Source organism: Clupea harengus, unplaced genomic scaffold (genome assembly GCF_900700415.2).
Source record: "Clupea harengus unplaced genomic scaffold, Ch_v2.0.2, whole genome shotgun sequence".
NCBI lineage: Eukaryota > Metazoa > Chordata > Actinopteri > Clupeiformes > Clupeidae > Clupea > Clupea harengus.
The window spans coordinates 37,137-57,500 of record NW_024879641.1 but is presented as its reverse complement, the minus strand read 5'-3'; the positions used below and the strand labels follow the sequence as shown (position 1 = coordinate 57,500).

General features: G+C 45.7%; 1 protein-coding gene across 2 annotated transcripts in view; it reads right to left on the bottom strand.

The window, feature by feature from the left end:
• Window positions 1-20,153, bottom strand: part of nsun6 (NOP2/Sun RNA methyltransferase 6) — a 24,726-nt gene extending 4,573 nt beyond the window's left edge. Inside the window, exons 1-10 of one of the 2 annotated variants that reach the window (XM_042704340.1) lie at window positions 20,012-20,153; window positions 19,849-19,920; window positions 14,696-14,908; window positions 13,669-13,824; window positions 12,476-12,573; window positions 11,099-11,205; window positions 10,230-10,383; window positions 8,401-8,482; window positions 8,076-8,195; window positions 7,667-7,829 (exon numbers count right to left, since the gene is read on the bottom strand). In XM_042704340.1, coding sequence (XP_042560274.1) covers window positions 7,667-7,829; window positions 8,076-8,195; window positions 8,401-8,482; window positions 10,230-10,383; window positions 11,099-11,205; window positions 12,476-12,573; window positions 13,669-13,824; window positions 14,696-14,770 — 955 coding nt within the window. In that variant the 5' untranslated portion in view covers window positions 14,771-14,908; window positions 19,849-19,920; window positions 20,012-20,153. The remainder of the gene's footprint in view (window positions 1-7,666; window positions 7,830-8,075; window positions 8,196-8,400; window positions 8,483-10,229; window positions 10,384-11,098; window positions 11,206-12,475; window positions 12,574-13,668; window positions 13,825-14,695; window positions 14,909-19,848; window positions 19,921-20,011) is intronic. The other variant, XM_042704339.1, reaches the window with a different exon arrangement.
• Window positions 20,154-20,364: the final 211 nt, after the last annotated feature.

The window sequence follows — 20,364 nt, the reverse complement described above, 5'->3', positions numbered from 1 at the left end:
GTTACTGTAATTGAGTAGTTTTTTTGTGTACTTTGTAATTTTTAAGTCGTTTTTGAAATCGGTAATTTTACTTTTACTTAAGTAGATTTTGACTGAAGTAATGTACTTCGCTACATTGAAAATTACATCCGTTACTGAGTAAAAAAAAAAACATAGTTCAAGAAAGGAAACCGAAAGGCGGGAATCGCGCACGACAATTCTCATTGCAGTGGTGGATACTGCATAGAGTGGATGATTGAGTCGATGCAAGCCCGCCGGTGTCGAGACACGAGAGATAGAGATGGAGAAAGATGATAGTGCGGACTACCAACAAGCTGCGGACGACCAACAAGCTGAAGCATCGAACTTTCTGCAAGTTAAAATTAAAGAAAATGAAGAAACCCCGTATCCACAACTCAGCAAGCAGTTTGCCTTCCAACCTAAAAGAGGCAACAGCTATATAATGCTGTGTAAGCTGTGCCTGCCCCGCCAGACAGAACTTTCTGCTTGTAAAAATGAATCTTCAAATCTGCGCAAGCATGTGTTGGTAAGTACAGTATTTGTCCCTTTCCATTAGTAGTTCAGACAGCGTTTTTGTTGTTTATTAGCTTTGCTACAATAAGCAAAATATGCGTGTAATGGCACTTGTAGCCTCATTTTGGCTAGCACTTGCAACCACCCTGAGTATGCTAACGTCAACGAGCTAGCTAGCTAGGCTAGCTATATACTCATGTATCCATCCTTCTGTACCCATCCTTCTGTTAACAGCCGTCATCCAATAGACTAATAATAATTCCATTCCTGTCTTCCATTCGTTTCAGTTCATAGCATTATTATGTTCAGTCTCTCATATTGTGTTAAAAACTGCAGATCAGTCATCAGCAATAAGATACACCGCATAAACTGATATTAGGCTAATCATTTGACTGCCTCCCATGCCCTGAAACAGGAACGATGTAAATGCGCACACCATCGTTGTCAGACAGTTGGACAAGTCAATGTCAATGTGTATGTCGTTATCTCGAATTTATCACGATGTGGTGGCTTTGCAACGTGCACGTCTTTCATGTTCATGCTCAGGGGTCTCGGTTAGCAAGAATTTAGGATTATGAATTGTGATGCATGTAGAAATAGAAAATAATGTTATCATTCTGTATATATACTGTAGGTCTGTCATCTCAAGTAGCTATTTATAGCTATTTCTGTGTTAAGATGCACTCTTGATGGCAGCTCAATACTTAATTGTCAGAATTGTTGTTTGTCATTCTACAGGTCTAGTCTATGTCAGACAACATCTTGACCGGATGGTAGGGGCTGAAGCAAGTTGGACAACATTCATCAGATGAAGATGATTTATTTTCCTCAATGAAGTCCAGAAGGTACAGGGGAGTTATAAGGGAACCTAGCCTGTCTCAGTCAATATGGATCTGCTGAACTCCTTTCTGGATATCAAAAAACTGTCCCTGAAACTCAATACTGGCCTACCTGCCTCGGCCGCCTGCGAGTGACTCTTCGGCTGTGCTGGATTGCCGTTTACTGCAAAGCGAGCCCAGATGAACTCTACACACCTTGAAAATCAGCTGCTGCTCTAACTCAATAAGACGTTTGTAGACTAATGCTCCAAAGGTGGACACAAGTAAAGTAACCAAAGTTTTAATATAGTGGGGCAGCAGCATTTTAACTTTTTTATTTTAGCTGTCATGTGGTTCATGTCTTGACATGTCCTCCCAAAAGTTCTTAAATGTTGTGTTGACAGTTTAATGTTTAATGTTTGACATGTTTAATGTCATTGCACTTATATTTCTAAAGATTTCCTTTAATTAAAAATAACTAGTTTTTGTATTGGATTTATGACCCCTTGTCCTTTTTTGCACTATATAGGAGCGGCCCCGATCAAGTTGTTGAAAGTAACTAAGTAACTTTTACTTAAAGTACATTTTAAATGAACTACTTTTTACTTTTACTTGAGTACATTTTTAGATGGGTAATTTTACTTGTACTTGAGTAAAATTTCATCAAAGTAATTGTACTTTTACTTGAGTACAACATTTCAGTACTTTTTACACCTCTGTCAAACACTCCCCCTACACACACACACACACACACATCAAACACTCCCCCTACACACACACACACATCAAACACTCCCTCTACCACACACACACACACATCAAACACTCCCCCTACACACACACACACACACACATACATCAAACACTCCCCCTACACACACACATCAAACACTCCCCCTACACACACACACACACACACATCAAACACTCCCCCTACCACACACACACACACACACACACACACACACACATCAAACACTCCCCCTACACACACACACACACCAAACACTCCCTCTACCACACACACACACACATATCAAACACTCCCCCTACCACACACACACACAAACACACACACACACACATCAAACACTCCCCACACACACACACACATCAAACACTCCCCCACACACACACACATCAAAAACTCCCCCACACACACTCACATCAAACACTCCCGCTACCACACACACATCAAACACTACACACACACACACATCAAACACTCCCCCCACACACACACACACACACACATCAAACACTCCCCCACACACACACACACACAAACACACACACACACACATCAAACACTCCCCACACACACACACACATCAAACACTCCCCCACACACACACATCAAAAACTCCCCCACACACACACATCAAACACTCCCGCTACCACACACACATCAAACACTACACACACACATCAAACACTCCCCCCACACACACACACACACACACATCAAACACTCCCCCACACACACACACACATCAAACACTCCCCCCCCCACACACACACACACACACACACACACACACACACACACACATCAAACACTCCCCCACACACACACACATCAAACACTCCCCCACACATCAAACACTCCCCCACACACACACACGTACACACACACACACATCAAACACTCCCCCACACACACACACATCAAACACTCCCACACACATCAAACACTCCCCACACACACATCAAACACTCCCCCCCACACACACACACACACACACATCAAACACTCCCACACACACACACACACATCACACACACACACACACACATCAAACACTCCCCCACACACACACACACACACACATCAAACACTCCCCACACACACACACATCAAACACTCCCACACACACACACACACACACACACACACACACACACACACATCAAACACTCCCCACACACACACATCAAACACTCCCCCTACACACACACACACACATCAAACACTCCCCCTACCACACACACACACACACACACACACACACACACACATCAAACACTCCCCCTACACACACACACACACCAAACACTCCCTCTACCACACACACACACACATATCAAACACTCCCCCTACCACACACACACACAAACACACACACACACACATCAAACACTCCCCACACACACACACACACATCAAACACTCCCCCACACACACACACATCAAAAACTCCCCCACACACACTCACATCAAACACTCCCGCTACCACACACACATCAAACACTACACACACACACACATCAAACACTCCCCCACACACACACACACACACACATCAAACACTCCCCCACACACACACACAAACACACACACACACACATCAAACACTCCCCACACACACACACACATCAAACACTCCCCCACACACACACATCAAAAACTCCCCCACACACACACATCAAACACTCCCGCTACCACACACACATCAAACACTACACACACACATCAAACACTCCCCCCACACACACACACACATCAAACACTCCCCCACACACACACACACATCAAACACTCCCCCACACACACACATCAAAAACTCCCCCACACACACACATCAAACACTCCCGCTACCACACACACATCAAACACTACACACACACATCAAACACTCCCCCCCCACACACACACACACACACACACACACACACACACACACACATCAAACACTCCCCCACACACACACACATCAAACACTCCCCCACACATCAAACACTCCCCCACACACACACACGTACACACACACACACATCAAACACTCCCCCACACACACACACATCAAACACTCCCACACACATCATAAACCCACACATCAAACTCCCCCCACACACACATCAAACACACCCCACACAACACACACACATCACAACACACACACACACACATCAAACACTCCCCCCACACACACACACACACACACACATCAAACACTCCCCACACACACACACATCAAACACTCCCACACACACACACACACACACACACACACACACACACACACACATCAAACACTCCCCACACACACACATCAAACACTCCCCCACACACACACACATCAAACACTCCCACACACACACACACACACACATCAAACACTCCCCCTACCACACACACACACACACACCAAACACTCCCCCACACACACACACACACACACACCAAACACTCCCCCACACACACACACATCAAACACTCCCACACACACACATCACACACACACACACACACATCAAACACTCCCACACACACACATCAAACACTCCCCCACACACACATCAAACACTCCCCCACACACACACACACATCAAACACTCCCCCACACACACACACACACATAAAACACTCCCCCACACACACACACACATCAAACACTCCCACACACACACATCAAACACTCCCCCTACCACACACACACATCAAACACTCCCCCACACACACACACACACACACACACACACACACACATCAAACACTCCCCCCACACACACACACACACACACACACACACACACATCAAACACTCCCCACACACACACCAAACACTCCCCCCCACACACACACACACATCAAACACTCCCCCTACCACACACACACACACATCAAACACTCCCCCTACCACACACACACACACACATCAAACACTCCACACACACACACAAACACATCACACACATCAAACACTCCCCCCCCCCCACACACACACACACACACACACACACACACACACACACATCAAACACTCCCACACACACACACACACACTCCACACACACACACACACACACACACACACACACACACACACACACACACACACCCCCCCCACACACACACACACCAAACACTCCCCCACACACACACACATCAAACACTCCCCCACACACATCACACACTCCCCCACACACACACCAAACACTTCCCCACACACACACATCAAACACTCCCACACACACATCAAACACTCCCTCTACCACACACACACACACACACATCAAACACTCCCCCACACACACACACATCAAACACTCCCCCACACACACACACACACACATCAAACACTCCCACACACACACACATCAAACACTCCCCCTACCACACACACACACACATCAAACACTCCCCCACACACACACACATCAAACACTCCCCCACACACACACACACATCAAACACTCCCCCACACACACATCAAACACTCCCCCACACACACACACACACACACACATCAAACACTCCCCACACACACACATCAAACACTCCCCCACACACAGACCCCACACACAGACACACATCAAACACTCCCACACACACACACACACACATCAAACACTCCCCCTACCACACACACACACACACACATCACACTCTCCCCCACACACACACACACACACATCAAACACCCCACACACACACACACATCAAACACTCCCCCTACCACACACACACATCAAACACTCCCCCTACAACACACACACACACATCAAACACACACACACACACACACACACACACATCAAACACTCAACACACACACACATCAAACACTCCCCCACACACACACACACACACACACATCAAACAGTCCCACACACACACATCAAACACTCCCCCACACACACACATCAAACACTCCCCCACACACACACACCAAACACTCCCCCACACACACACACCACACACTCCCCCACACACACACACATCAAACACTCCCCCCCACACACACACACCAAACACTCCCCCACACACACACATCAAACACTCCCCCACACCCACACCCACCAAACACACACACACACACATACACACACACACATCAAACACATCAAACACACACACACATCAAACACTCCCCCACACCCACACACACACACATCAAACACCCCCTCTACCACACACACACACATCAAACACTCCCCCACACACACACATCAAACACTCCCACACACACACACATCAAACACTCCCCCACACACACACACACACACACACATCAAACACTCCCCCCCACACACACACACACACAGACACACACATCAAACACTCCCACACACACACACACACACACACACACACATCAAACACTCCCCCTGTTATGTACGAAGCAGAATGTGCTTCGTTTATGGTGACCACCAGGTGGCACCTCTGTCCTGTATAAATTCACGTTCCCAATAAACCAGACTAGCTAAGTTGTAGAACAAGCTACAAGGTTTCGTGTCCCTCTCTGTGTGTATGTGGATGATTGCATCTAGTTAAAACATACAGGGAACATGACACCCCCTACCACACACACACACACACACACACACACACACACATCAAACACTCCCCCACACACACACACACACATCAAACACTCCCCCACACACACACCACACACTCCCCCCCACACACACACACCAAACACCCCACACACACACACACACACACACACACACACACACACACACACACATCAAACACTCCCCCTACCACACACACACACACACACATCAAACACACACACTCACACATCAAACACTCCCCACACACACACACACACACACACACACACACACACACACACATCAAACACTCCCCACACACACACACACACACATCAAACACTCCCCCCCACACACACACACACACACCAAACACTCCCCCACACACACACACATCAAACACTCCCCCACACATACATCAAACACTCCCCCACACACACACACCACATCAAACACTCCCACACACACACACACACATCAAACACTCCCCCACACACACACACACACATCAAACACTCCCCCACACACACACATCAAACACTCCCCCACACACACACACCAAACACTCCCCCACACACACATCAAACACTCCCTCACACACACACACACATCAAACACTCCCCCCACACACACACACACACACACACACACATCAAACACTCCCCCTACCACACACACACGACTGCTGTAAACTAGTCTCTCTACTCCACACACACACACGACTGCTGTAAACTAGTCTCTCTACTCCACACACACACGACTGCTGTAAACTAGTCTCTCTACTCCACACACACACACACGACTGCTGTAAACTAGTCTCTCTAATCCACACACACACACACACGACTGCTGTAAACTAGTCTCTCTACTCCACACACACACGACTGCTGTAAACTAGTCTCTCTACTCCACACACACACACACACACACACACACACGACTGCTGTAAACTAGTCTCTCTACTCCACACACACACACACACGACTGCTGTAAACTAGTCTCTCTACTCCACACACACACACACACACACACACACCCTGTAAACTCACCGACTCCACCTGAGCTCTCCTGCGTCTTATGCGCCTGATTGGACGCAGCAGCCTGGATGCTGTTGTAGCAGTAGGCCTGGATGCAGTCGAGCTGCTGATTGGCCGCGTTCTCACGCAGCTTCTCCACTTTGGACCGGGTCTTGTCTAGAGCCACAACCACCCCCTGTGAGGGACAAACAGAGCGTCTCAGGGTTAGATCAATGAATATGATCAGATACAGATCGTTGAATATGATAAATGGCACAATATCAAATTGCAGTGAGTGACTGACCATAATTCAAATCTAGCACACACAGATATCCACATAGAAGCATCTAGACACACACACACACGCACACACACACACACACATACATACACAGACACATACACAGACACACACATAGACACACACACAGGTTTTCCTGACCTTGTTCCCCATCAGGGTGGCGATGTGTGTGGTCTTCCCTCCTGGAGCAGCGCACATGTCCAACACACACTCACCTGGCCTCGGGCCCAACACATGGCTCACCAACACGGAGGGCAAGTTCTACACACACACACAAGAGAGACACAGACACACACACACACACACACACACAAGAGAGCCATGTGTGTAGGTTAGAGCATTCTTGACACCTATGAAACACAATATGAAACACACATCATAGAAACCACACACACACACACACACACACACACACACACACACACACACACATATCCACACAAAAGAAAGGCTCCAATATACACACCTGCAGAAACACCAGATGCGGTAGAACCCTGTCGAAACACGGGGTGGTGTACAATCGATCGGTCATCCTTACGGCCACTCCCCTACGGCAGACAGACAGACAGACAGACAGACAGACACACACAGACAGACAGACAGACAGGCAGACACATTATCAGTTTCTGAAGAAAGCTGGTGATGGTGGTTGAACTATGTAGATATCGGGATTCCAGATGTTATTTACACCACTAGGCAGACAGACAGACAAATGCACACACACACACGACTAGTCATTCTGAGTGACAGACAGACGGACGTATGCACGCACACACACACACACACACACACACACACACACACACACACACACACACACACACACACACACACACACACACACACGTACGACTAGTCATCCTGACAGACACACACGCACACACACCCCACACGACTATTTATCCTGACAGACAGACACACACACGGATGAGCAGGATGAAACGTCTGACACTTACTGGAAATATTCTGTTTGGTTTGCCATCCAATCACACAGACGACACGAGAGCATAGACATCGGAATAACTTAACAAGCAAGCGAGTTATTAGTTAACCCCGGGAAGCCTAGTTATTAGTTAGCTCAGGGAGAGCTAGTTATTAGTTAACCTAGGGTTAGTTAGCTCAGGGAAAGCTAGTTATTAGTTAACCCCGGGAAGCCTAGTTATTAGCTCAGGGAGAGCTAGTTATTAGTTAACCTAGGGTTAGTTAGCTCAGGGAAAGCTGCTTTGAAGTTAGCTACACTGACTATACTTAGCTGTGACTGACAAAACGCAGCTGACGACCAGTAGCGAATAACTAAACAAGAACTAAACAAGCAGGCTAGTTATTAGTTAGCTCACACTGACTACCAGTAGCGAATTTAAGCTTTTTCTTGAATAACTAGCTTACTACCCAACAGACATGAACAACTACGTTTCTCTTGAATGAGTCAAATTCATAAGAACATTTGAACAAAACCGTGATTATTTTGGTCATTATAATCCTCGTTATTACCTTATCAAGCAGAAAAGTGCCAGGCAATTCTTTTTGCGTTCTCAGGACTTCTTTATGCTATCTATCCCAAATGCCCGTAGTACAGAAATTGGACAAAGGGCGTTTGTGTATTCTGCACACAAAAAGTTTTCCGTTTTCTGTCTGTAACTATGGTGTGTGTGTGTGTGTGTGTGTGTGTGTGGTGTGTGTGGGTGTGTGTGTGTGTGGGTGTGTGTGTCTGTCTGTAACTATGGTTGCCTGTCTTGGCCCGGTCTCCCTTGAAAAAGAGATTCTTAATCTCAATGGGTCTCTCCTGGTTAAATAAAGGTTATAGTAATTATATTTCCATACCTTTTCATCTGTACATATTACTAGTTATCTTAACAGACACACACACACACACACACACACGACTAGTCACTCGAACAGACAGACACACACACACACACAGACACGACTAGTCACTCGAACAGACACACAGACACAGACACACAGACACACACACGACTAGTCACTCGAACAGACACACAGACACAGACACAGACACAGACACACACACACGCATGAATAGTCTCTCGAACAGACACACACACACACACACACACACACGCATGACTAGTCACTCGAACAGACACACACACAAACAGACACACACACACACACACACACACACACACAAACAAACAAACACGCATGACTAGTCACTCGAACAGACACACAGTCTTTTAGTCTTTGGGTTTCCTTCTCACCTCAGTGGCCCTACTGAGAAGAACACATCAGAGCGACTCATCTCACAAACTCCATTTCCCAGAAACCCCTTCTCACCTCAGTGGCCCTCCTGAGCAGAACACATCAGAGCGACTCATCTCACAAACTCCATTTCCCAGAAACACCTTCTGCCCCTCAAAGCTTTTGGCTCCACGAGTGCACCTGCTCTCAACGTCAGAAAACACCGACACCACATCGCCAACCTGCAGAGCTGCACACACACACACACACAAACACACACAAACACACACAAACAGACACACACACACACACACAAACGGACACAAACACACGGACACAAACACACACAAACACACGGACACAAACACACACACACATTATAAACATCCCACACACACACACAACACACCCTGTACATACTCATACACACTTTATAAACATCCCACCCACACAACACACCCTGTACATACTCACACACACATTATAAACTTAAAACACACACAACCACAGAAGTACTGAAAAAAGAGTGCGTGTGTGTGTGTGTCTAAGGCACATGTTGGGTAGAACTCCTGCAGCCAATCAGAGGGTTTGTGCCCCACCCCCGTCCTGTAGGACAACCCGCGGGGGTCCGGACCACCAATGTGTGTGGCCGTGGCTGTGACTTGATATTCTTACTCTTTGGGGCGCTGAGCATGCCTGGAGCAAAGACGTGTGTGTGTGTGTGTGTGTGTGTGTGTTCTTACTCTTTGGGGCGCTGAGCATGCCCGGACCAAAGACGTGTGTGTGTGTGTGTGTGTGCGTGTGTGTTCTTACTCTTTGGGGCGCTCAGCATCCCTGGAGCAAAGACGCGTGTGTGTGTGTGTGTGTGTGTGTGTGTGTTTTCTTACTCTTTGGGGCGCTCAGCATCCCTGGAGCAAAGACGTGTGTGTGTGTGTGTGTGTGTGTGTGTGTGTGTGTTTTCTTACTCTTTGGGGCGCTCAGCATCCCTGGAGCAAAGACATGAGCTCCTCTCAGAACCGCACTGCCACACTGAGCTCCAACCAGCACCTCCGAGGCCAACACACACACACGCCTGCAAAAACACACACACACACAATAGACATTACCTCCGAAGACAACACACACACACACACACGCCTGCAAACACACACACACACACACAAAATAGACATGATCTACACACACACACACACACACACGCCTGCAAACACACACACACACACACACACACACACAATAGACATTACCACACACACACGCCTGCAAACACACACACACACAATAGACATTATCTACACACACACACACACACGCCTGCAAACACACACACACACACACAATAGACATTATCTACTACACACACACACACACACACACGCCTGCAAACACACACACACACATTATCACCTCCGAGGCCAACACACACACACGCCTGCAAACACACACACACACACACACAATAGACATTATCTACACCTCCAAGGCCAACACACACACACGCCTGCAAACACAAAAACACACAATATACATTATCTATTACACACACACACACACACGCCTGAATAAACACACAATAGACATTATCTACACACACACACACACACACACACACACACACACGCCTGCAAACACACAAACACATAAACACACAAGTGCACAATAGACATTATCTACTAAACCCCAGATTCACACACACGCCTGCAAACACACTAACGCACAAGTGCACAATAGACATTATCTACACCTCCGAGACAAACACACACACGCACAATAGACATTATCTACTAATCCCCAGATTCTTCAGTGGCTTCACAAGAACAGAAAGCTCACAATAAGTACAGTTCTAACAGCAGAATAAATACTTCAATGAATAACCAAACTAAATCAACCAAAATATTCTTCAAAAATATGTATTTATTGTAGTTTCTGAAAACATTTATGGACAATTATGCCACCAAATAAAATGGCAACTTAAATAACTAAGCTTAAACTCAAGGAAACTTGATTTGGGCACGGGGGTCTGACATACTAACCCTAACCCCAGGTTACTGTGGGGGGATTGGAAGAGGTGTGGAATTCCTCTGAGTGAAATGATCGCTCTTGTTAATGTGTGTGTGTGTGTGTGTGTGTGTAGTGTGTGTGTACCTGGGCCCGATGATGGGTTTAGTGTGTGTGTGTGTGTGTGTGTGTGTGTGTGTGTTAGTGTGTGCGTGTGTGTGTACCTAGGCCCGTTGATGGGTATATGTTAGTGTGTGTGTGTGTGTGTGTGTGTAGTGTGCGTGTGTGTAGTGTGTGTGTGTGTAGTGTGTGTGTGTGTACTGCGCGTGTGTGTGTGTGTGTACCTAGGCCCAATGATGGGTAGTAGCAAGACGTCTGGAAGTTGTGGATGTGGCAGAGGGACAAGCGACACATCCTCGCCATGACGACCACACGGCTGTTGCTAAGACACACAAAGGGCAACAGATCAACTAACTTTCACTGAAACACACACAATCTTAATCTGAATCGACCAATCATATTTCCAACATGAGGGATTCTATTTGTTACACACACAGACAGACATTGGCCATGCATATAACAAATTCGCCTATTAGGCTGAAACATTTCTTTTTTTATTGCAAACAGCCCATGAAATTAGCCTACAACATTAAACATGAGGAGAACATGTATTTATAAAATGCATTCAATTAAATTGTGATGTCTGCTTTGTGCTGATGGACTGATGCTGTCTACCTATATATGAAAGGGGTAAGGAAGGGTGTGTGTGTGTGTGTGTGTAAGGAAGGGGACAGTATGGGGTTTACCTGTATATTAAAGGGGTAAGGTGTGTGTGTGTGTGTGTGTGTGTTTGTGTGTGTGTACCCCAGTGAGCTCCTCCTGCAGTGTGTGTTGGATGTGGCGTCTAGGTGCCAGGTGTGTGTGTGTGTGTGGGTGTGTGTGTGTGTGTACCCCAGTGAGCTCCTCCTGCAGTGTGTGTTGGATGTGGCATCTGGGGGCCAGGTGTGTGTGTGTGTGTGTGTGTGTGTGTGTGTGTGTGTACCCCAGTGAGCTCCTCCTGTAGTGTGTGTTGGATGTGGCGTCTAGGTGCCAGGTGTGTGTGTGTGTGTGTGTGTGTGTACCCCAGTGAGCTCCTCCTGTAGTGTGTGTTGGATGTGGCGTCTCGGTGCCAGGTGTGTGTGTGTGTGTGTGTGTGTGTGTGTGTGTGTGATTAGAACTCTCATACCCCAGTGAGCTCCTCCTGTAGTGTGTGTTGGATGTGGCGTCTCGGTGCCAGGTGTGTGTGTGTGTGTGTGTGTGTGAGATTAGAACTCTCATACCCCAGTGAGCTCCTCCTGTAGTGTGTGTTGGATGTGGCGTCTCGGTGCCAGGTGTGTGTGTGTGTGTGTGTGTGTGTGTGTGTGTGTGTGTGTGTGATTAGAACTCTCATACCCCAGTGAGCTCCTCCTGTAGTGTGTGTTGGATGTGGCGTCTCGGTGCCAGGTGTGTGTGTGTGTGTGTGTGTGTGTGTGTGTGTGTGAGATTAGAACTCTCATACCCCAGTGAGCTCCTCCTGTAGTGTGTGTTGGATGTGGCGTCTCGGTGCCAGGTGTGTGTTCACACGGACGCAGGTGAAAGACGGGGGATGTGACAGTGAGGAAAGCAAAGCTTCAAACTCCCGCTCAGCCACTTCTTCACCCACTTCAGATACCAGCTGAGGAGAGAGAGAGAGAGAGAGACAGAGAGAGGAGAGAGAGAGGAGAGAGACAGAGAGAGGAGAGAGAGAGACAGAAAGAGAGACAGAGACAGAGAGAGACAGAGAGAGAGAGAGAGTGAGAGGAGAGAGAGAAAGAGGAGAGAGAGGGAGAGAGAGAGAGGAGAGAGAGAGAGGGAGGGAGGGGGAGAGAGAGAGAGAGAGAGAGAGAGAGAGAGCGAGTGATTGTGTGGTGTAACAAGTTAAGTATAAAAAGAGGGACTAGACAAAGACATACAAACATTTGTAAAATGAATTTCTGAACATAAATGTACATAGAATTTGCTAAATATGTATAAATCATAAGAGAAAATCTGGGTTTCTGGAGCATAACTGTCTATGGCTCTAGACTACCCTAAACCTGTCTACGGCACTAGACTGATCCAATTCATTAATGTTTCCCATTGAGCTACTGTTCAAGTCAGTGTAAGACAAAAACATTTGACAATTTGACACTGTCAATGAGAATTTAGTGAACACCGCTGAATTGACATTTCTTCTGCAGTCAGGATGTTTGTGTTTGGGGTCCCTCAGTGATGGAACGAGCTTCCCAGCTCACACTGCTACCCTCTGCCCACACAACACTGCTGAAGCACACACACACACCACCTGTGAGCAAATAAGTATCTAATTTTGGACGGCTTCTGCTTAACCAAATGACTAAACATAAACATGAAAATAACAACACATGTAAAACCAAACTATAATTAATGTAAAGCAAACACACACACACACACACAAACACCTGCGCGCACAAACACATGTCTATGCAGAAACAAGGAAAGGTTGGTCCTGATCATGAGCTTTCAGACTGACATGGGTCTCCTCCTACCTCTTCATTTGTGAAAGTATTCCTCAGGTGGTCCCTGACGTCTGGTTTAAAGGCAACGGGAGGAAAGAACAGCATCCTGCCGAGTGAAGAACGCCTTTCCCCCGCCCTCTGCTCACAGAACAGCCTCCTGCCGAGTGAAGAACGCCTTTACCCCGCCCTCTGCTCACAGAACAGCTCTCTGCTCACCCAACAGCGAGCATCCAGGGCAATACGCTGCAGGTAGGAGGAACGGGACAGAAATGCTATGGGTGAACGGCCGTGCCTTGGCTATCCTACTTCCAAGCTCTTGGTTGCTAACAGTCATTACATTTTTTTTACATTTTACATTTAGTCATTTAGCAGACGCTTCTGTCCAAAGCGACGTACAAGGAAGAGAACACCCAAGCTCACACACACACACACACACACACACACACACTCAAGCTACTCATACAGGTGTGTGCCTCTAGATGTGCTGCAGGAGCTCACTGGGGTGTGACAGTTCTAATCACACACACACACACACACACACACACACACACACAAAGGTATGTGCCTCTAGATGTGCTTAAGCTGCGCACGGGTTTAAGTGTGAGCGAGTAAATAAAGTCAGCAGTCACTGATGTTGTTTAAGTATGAGCGTGTTAATAAAGGCAGCAGTCACTGATGTTGTTTAAGTATGAGCATGTTAATAAAGGCAGCAGTCACTGATGTTGTTTAAGTATGAGCGAGTAAATAAAGTCAGCAGTCACTGATGTTGTTTAAGTATGAGCGTGTTAATAAAGGCAGCAGTCACTGATGTTGTTTAAGTATGAGCGGGTAAATAAAGGCAGCAGTCACTGATGTTGTTTAAGTATGAGCGTGTTAATAAAGGCAGCAGTCACTGATGTTGTTTAAGTATGAGCGTGTTAATAAAGGCAGCAGTCACTGATGTTGTTTAAGTATGAGCGAGTAAATAAAGTCAGCAGTCGCTGATGTTGTTTAAGTATGAGCGAGTAAATAAAGTCAGCAGTCGCTGATGTTGTTTAAGTATGAGCGTGTTAATAAAGGCAGCAGTCACTGTTGTTGTTTAAGTATGAGCGTGTTAATAAAGGCAGCAGTCACTGATGTTGTTTAAGTATGAGTGAGTAAATAAAGTCAGCAGTCACTGATGTTGTTTAAGTATGAGCGTGTTAATAAAGGCAGCAGTCACTGATGTTGTTTAAGTATGAGCGTATTAATAAAGGCAGCAGTCACTGATGTTGTTTAAGTATGAGCGGGTAAATAAAGCCAGCAGTCGCTGATTTTGTTGCCTATACATCCAAACAAACACGGGTTTAAGTATGAGCGTGTAAATAAAGCACGGGTTTAAGTATGAGCGTGTGAATAAAGCCAGCAGTCGCTGATGTTGTTGCCTATATATCCACACAAACACGGGTTTAAGTATGAGCGAGTAAATAAAGCCAGTAGTCGCTGATGTTGTTGCCTATACATCCACACACACAGAGCTGTGCTTAGCAACAAACTTGTTGATTGGAAGTAAGTTCCGCGTGTTTGATTATTGTGTAAGAACATGAGCAGAGCAGAATGTGGCACTACCTTTAAACAACTGGGAGGTACGTTAGATTATCTATTTCAAATAAATGTATTCAACCTGACTGGACCGTGCCTGGAAGGACCGGCTTCAAGTTATCCGTCACTTCTTGTCAATGAACACCACAAACCTCAGACTATCCGAATCCAAAAAAGAAGTGAGGGATAGCTTGATGTCAGTCATGGACCTGTGTGAAGTTGGCCCCCCGTCTCGTTCAAAATATTAAAATAACACTGCTGTTTGTTTGTGCTAGGTTTGTGCTGGTTTGTGCCGTAAAAATTATCGTTTGTGCTGTTAAGGGTTTTGAGTAATTTAAAATTACATTTTCACACGTGACGTCACTCAGCCCCCCGTCAACCTTCAAATCGCGTCAAAATGGTCTCTATCGTTTGTGCTACGTTTGTGCTGGTTTGTGCTGTCAAAATATATTGTTTTGCTATTATGGTTTTAAAGATATTCACGTTTGATTGTTCACACGTGACGTCACTCAGCCCCCCCTCAACCTTCAAATCGCGTCAAAATGGTCTCTATTGTTTGTGCTACGTTTGTGCTGGTTTGTGCTGTTAAAATAAACATTTGTGCTACTATAGTTTTTAAATAATGATTAAAACTTTATTTTGGCCACTTGTTATGTAACCAGCCCATTTGTTATGTAACCAGCCCCCCCACAACGTCCAAATCGCGTCAAAATGGTCTCTATGGTTTGTGCTACGTTTGTGCTGTCAAAAGAAATATTTGTGCTGTTATGGTTTTAATTATATAACTGTTTTATTTTTCACACGTGACGTCACTCAGCCCCCCGTCAACCTTCAAATCGCGTCAAAATGGTCTCTATCCTTTGTGCTACCTTTGTGCTTGTTTGTGCTGTAAAAATAAACATTTGTGCTACTATAGTTTTTAAGTTATTCTTAAAACTTTATTTTGCCCACTTGTTATGTAACCAGCCCCCAGTCAACGTCCAAATCGCTTCAGAATGGTCTCTATCATTTGTGCTACGTTTGTGCTGGTTTGTGCTGTCAAAAGAAATATTTTTGCTACAATGGTTTTGGCAGGTTGAACATGATTTGACTGATGAACCGTGGTATAAAATTGTCCAACAAACACGCTAATGATGACGCTCTCCTCCAGCTTCTGTATTGACAACAACTGGACAGGTGGGTCAGGGGGGATGAGGGGAGCCATGAAACTGGACTTGGGGTTGCCAGTGACGGTCAGGGCGTTCTGCAGCCCATGCGTCCCTATGGAACTCTGGGATCAAGTGATTGGGTGACCCCCAATCGTTCCCCAATCCCGTGTGACCTGCGCAACGGGGTGCACAGCTGGAAGCCGCTGGTAGAGAGCAGGCTTTTTAACAGAAGTAATGAGTGAAAGGATTATTGAACACCACAATAAACTTGAGTGATATGACATTGACTGACAGGAATCTTTGTTTCTGTGGAGAACAATTATGAGGTGATGCATATGTGGCGGTAGGGCTGAATGATTTGGGAAAATAATCTAATTGCGATTTTTTACCAAAATATTGCGATTGCGATTTAATATGCGATTTTTTTTTTTCCTCTTTTTTTCCCCAACAAAACGTAATGAATGATTTAAATATGAACAACACAATATTAGATACATTTAGTGTAAAATATTCTTTCCCACATTTTTGATTTTTATTTAACTGCTCATTACAGAAACAAGAACAACAAATCAGTGGCCACTGTGCATTTAAGTAATTTAAAAAAAGTAATTTTAAGTATAAACACTAGGCATGCACTTTTTAAACACTCTGTGCAAAATGTACCATCTTTAAAAAAAAAAGAAAAAATTATAATTTTTTTTTTTTTTTAGACCACGTTTTTTAATCGCGAACGTTGCGGTTAGAAAATCGCGTTCTATCATATCGCGATTAAATCGCAAATGCAATTAATCGTTCAGCCCTATGTGGCGGGGTGGTGCACTTAGCATTAAATGGTCTCAGAGAATGTTAGGACCTGGTCTCATGCTAGTTGTTTCCGACTACTCTCACAGATGGGGTGAGAGACCCTCAGTTGAGCATACTATAATTAGGACTAGGTTCCCTGCACAGGTCCTGTCCAATCAAAAGAACTTAGGCAGAGGCCGTGGTATAACAAATATAAATACAATGTTTATTAAATGCACAGTAGTAAAATCAGATGGATGTACATCCTATTAAAATAGCAAACACTAACAACAGGGGCGTGATTGTGGGCCTAATATACCTGGGCCTTTAGCTTAGAATGGCACATGGTTTGGTGAACTCCCAACCTGGGGAACGCTACAACACACGTGATTTAGGAATGCAAATATATAACCACACCAAATCTTATCTGCATATCACCTCTAAGTATCACTGCAAACATTAGGCATTGTAGGACAAACACTCACTGCAAAGTGTAAAAATGCGTCGCCAGGTTAGTAAGCCTAGCCTAACCAAGGCTCTAAATGCATATATAACCCCCAAATAAGCACACAAAACAGCCCGGAACAAAACAGAAAGAAATCAAACAATGGAAAACTAATATGGGAAAAACAGTGGCAGTCGCCGGACACCACCTGCGGCAGAAATATCCGCATTAACTACACAAACCACACAGCATCACAGACATCCCAACCTGCAAAAAGTCATTTCAGGGAGGTATCCCGAACCGAACCCCCCCGCCCCCCCCCCCCCCCAAAAAAAAACAAAACGATTTACATGCACGCCTTCATGTAGGCCTAGGCCTATTTCCCTGCGCTCCCTAACAAGTCGTGGTCCCTAAAAGATATAAAAGCATAATATCATTCTATAGGCTATAGCCCTATGCAATTCTTTGTTAATTATGTTTAAATATGTAGATTACTTTTACTATTTATATGCTGCTTATACTATTTATGTTAACTGCTTTTATTTTTATTCCATTGCAACTTTAAACAGGTCTAAGGAGTTTGTTGTTTTCATGTAGCCCTGGCAACTAGCCGGCCTGAATAATATGCACATGAAATGAAACTTGTTGAACTCACCTCAACATGTCTTTTACAGTCATTTAACCCGTCATGGGCAATGCTGAAATCACTGTTACAGATTGTACAGCGAGCAAGACGGTCATTGTGATTTACTTTTCTAAGACAGGGGTACACCTTTGTATAGTCTGTTATAAAAATGTGTCTTATATTTCCGTTTTTTGGGGTACTCTCCCTCTGCCATGGTGCTCCTGTTCCTAGATACACTGAACTGATTAATTCGGTTAGGGAGAAGCGATAAAAGCCCGCCCACACTGAAAATTGATTGGTTGACTTACTGAAACAGGCCAATCAGGATGCTTCATGAGGCACACACTCACACTGCCAAACACACGCAGTCTATAGGTCCCTCTCCCCATAGTCATCTATATATGTCTATGCCTCTCCCTCTCTGTCGTGCGCGCGCTACACAGATGCTTAGCACGTCTGTCTCGCGTGCGCGGTCTTGCTCGCTCGCTCTGGATTCCGGGAGATTTTAAGTAATTTGCGGGCATCAGGGAGTCGCTATCAATATGCGGGAGACTCCCGGAACTTCCGGGAGACTTGGGATGTCTGGAGTACACAATGTTCTGAATGACTTAACAAAACAAACCAAGGGCTGTTGAGTTTCTAACCCCGCTACTCCACTCTTGTCCACCGTCGTGTCAAGCTAAGGAGGCTGTTGCTACGTGGGAAATACACATTAAGCTACATCAAGCCATCACACCATGAAAACATGCAAACTACTACAAATATAATGAGGGTTGCCAGCCTACCTGAGATCACACGGAGCCAATGCCTAAAGCGTTAGGTAAACCGCAGAGCAAACAATTGCCTCCAGTACTACGTGCCAATTTAAACTATCGCGGTCTTAAGGAAACGGCACGTCAGCCATGGGCTGCCTAGAACTCCTGGGTCCTAAAGCTACCCGGTTACACATACATTGAATCCAGGGCTCTCAAGTGTCACGCATTGAGCGTGACAGTCACTCATTTCGGTCTTTAATCACGCACTCCCGCCACACATCGTATTTCTCACGCTGAAAAAAAAACTCTAGGCTATTTAATGTGCCGCAGCGCGCAAACATGACATGGCCGCGCTGCCCTCACCATGGAGGAATCAAGCACGT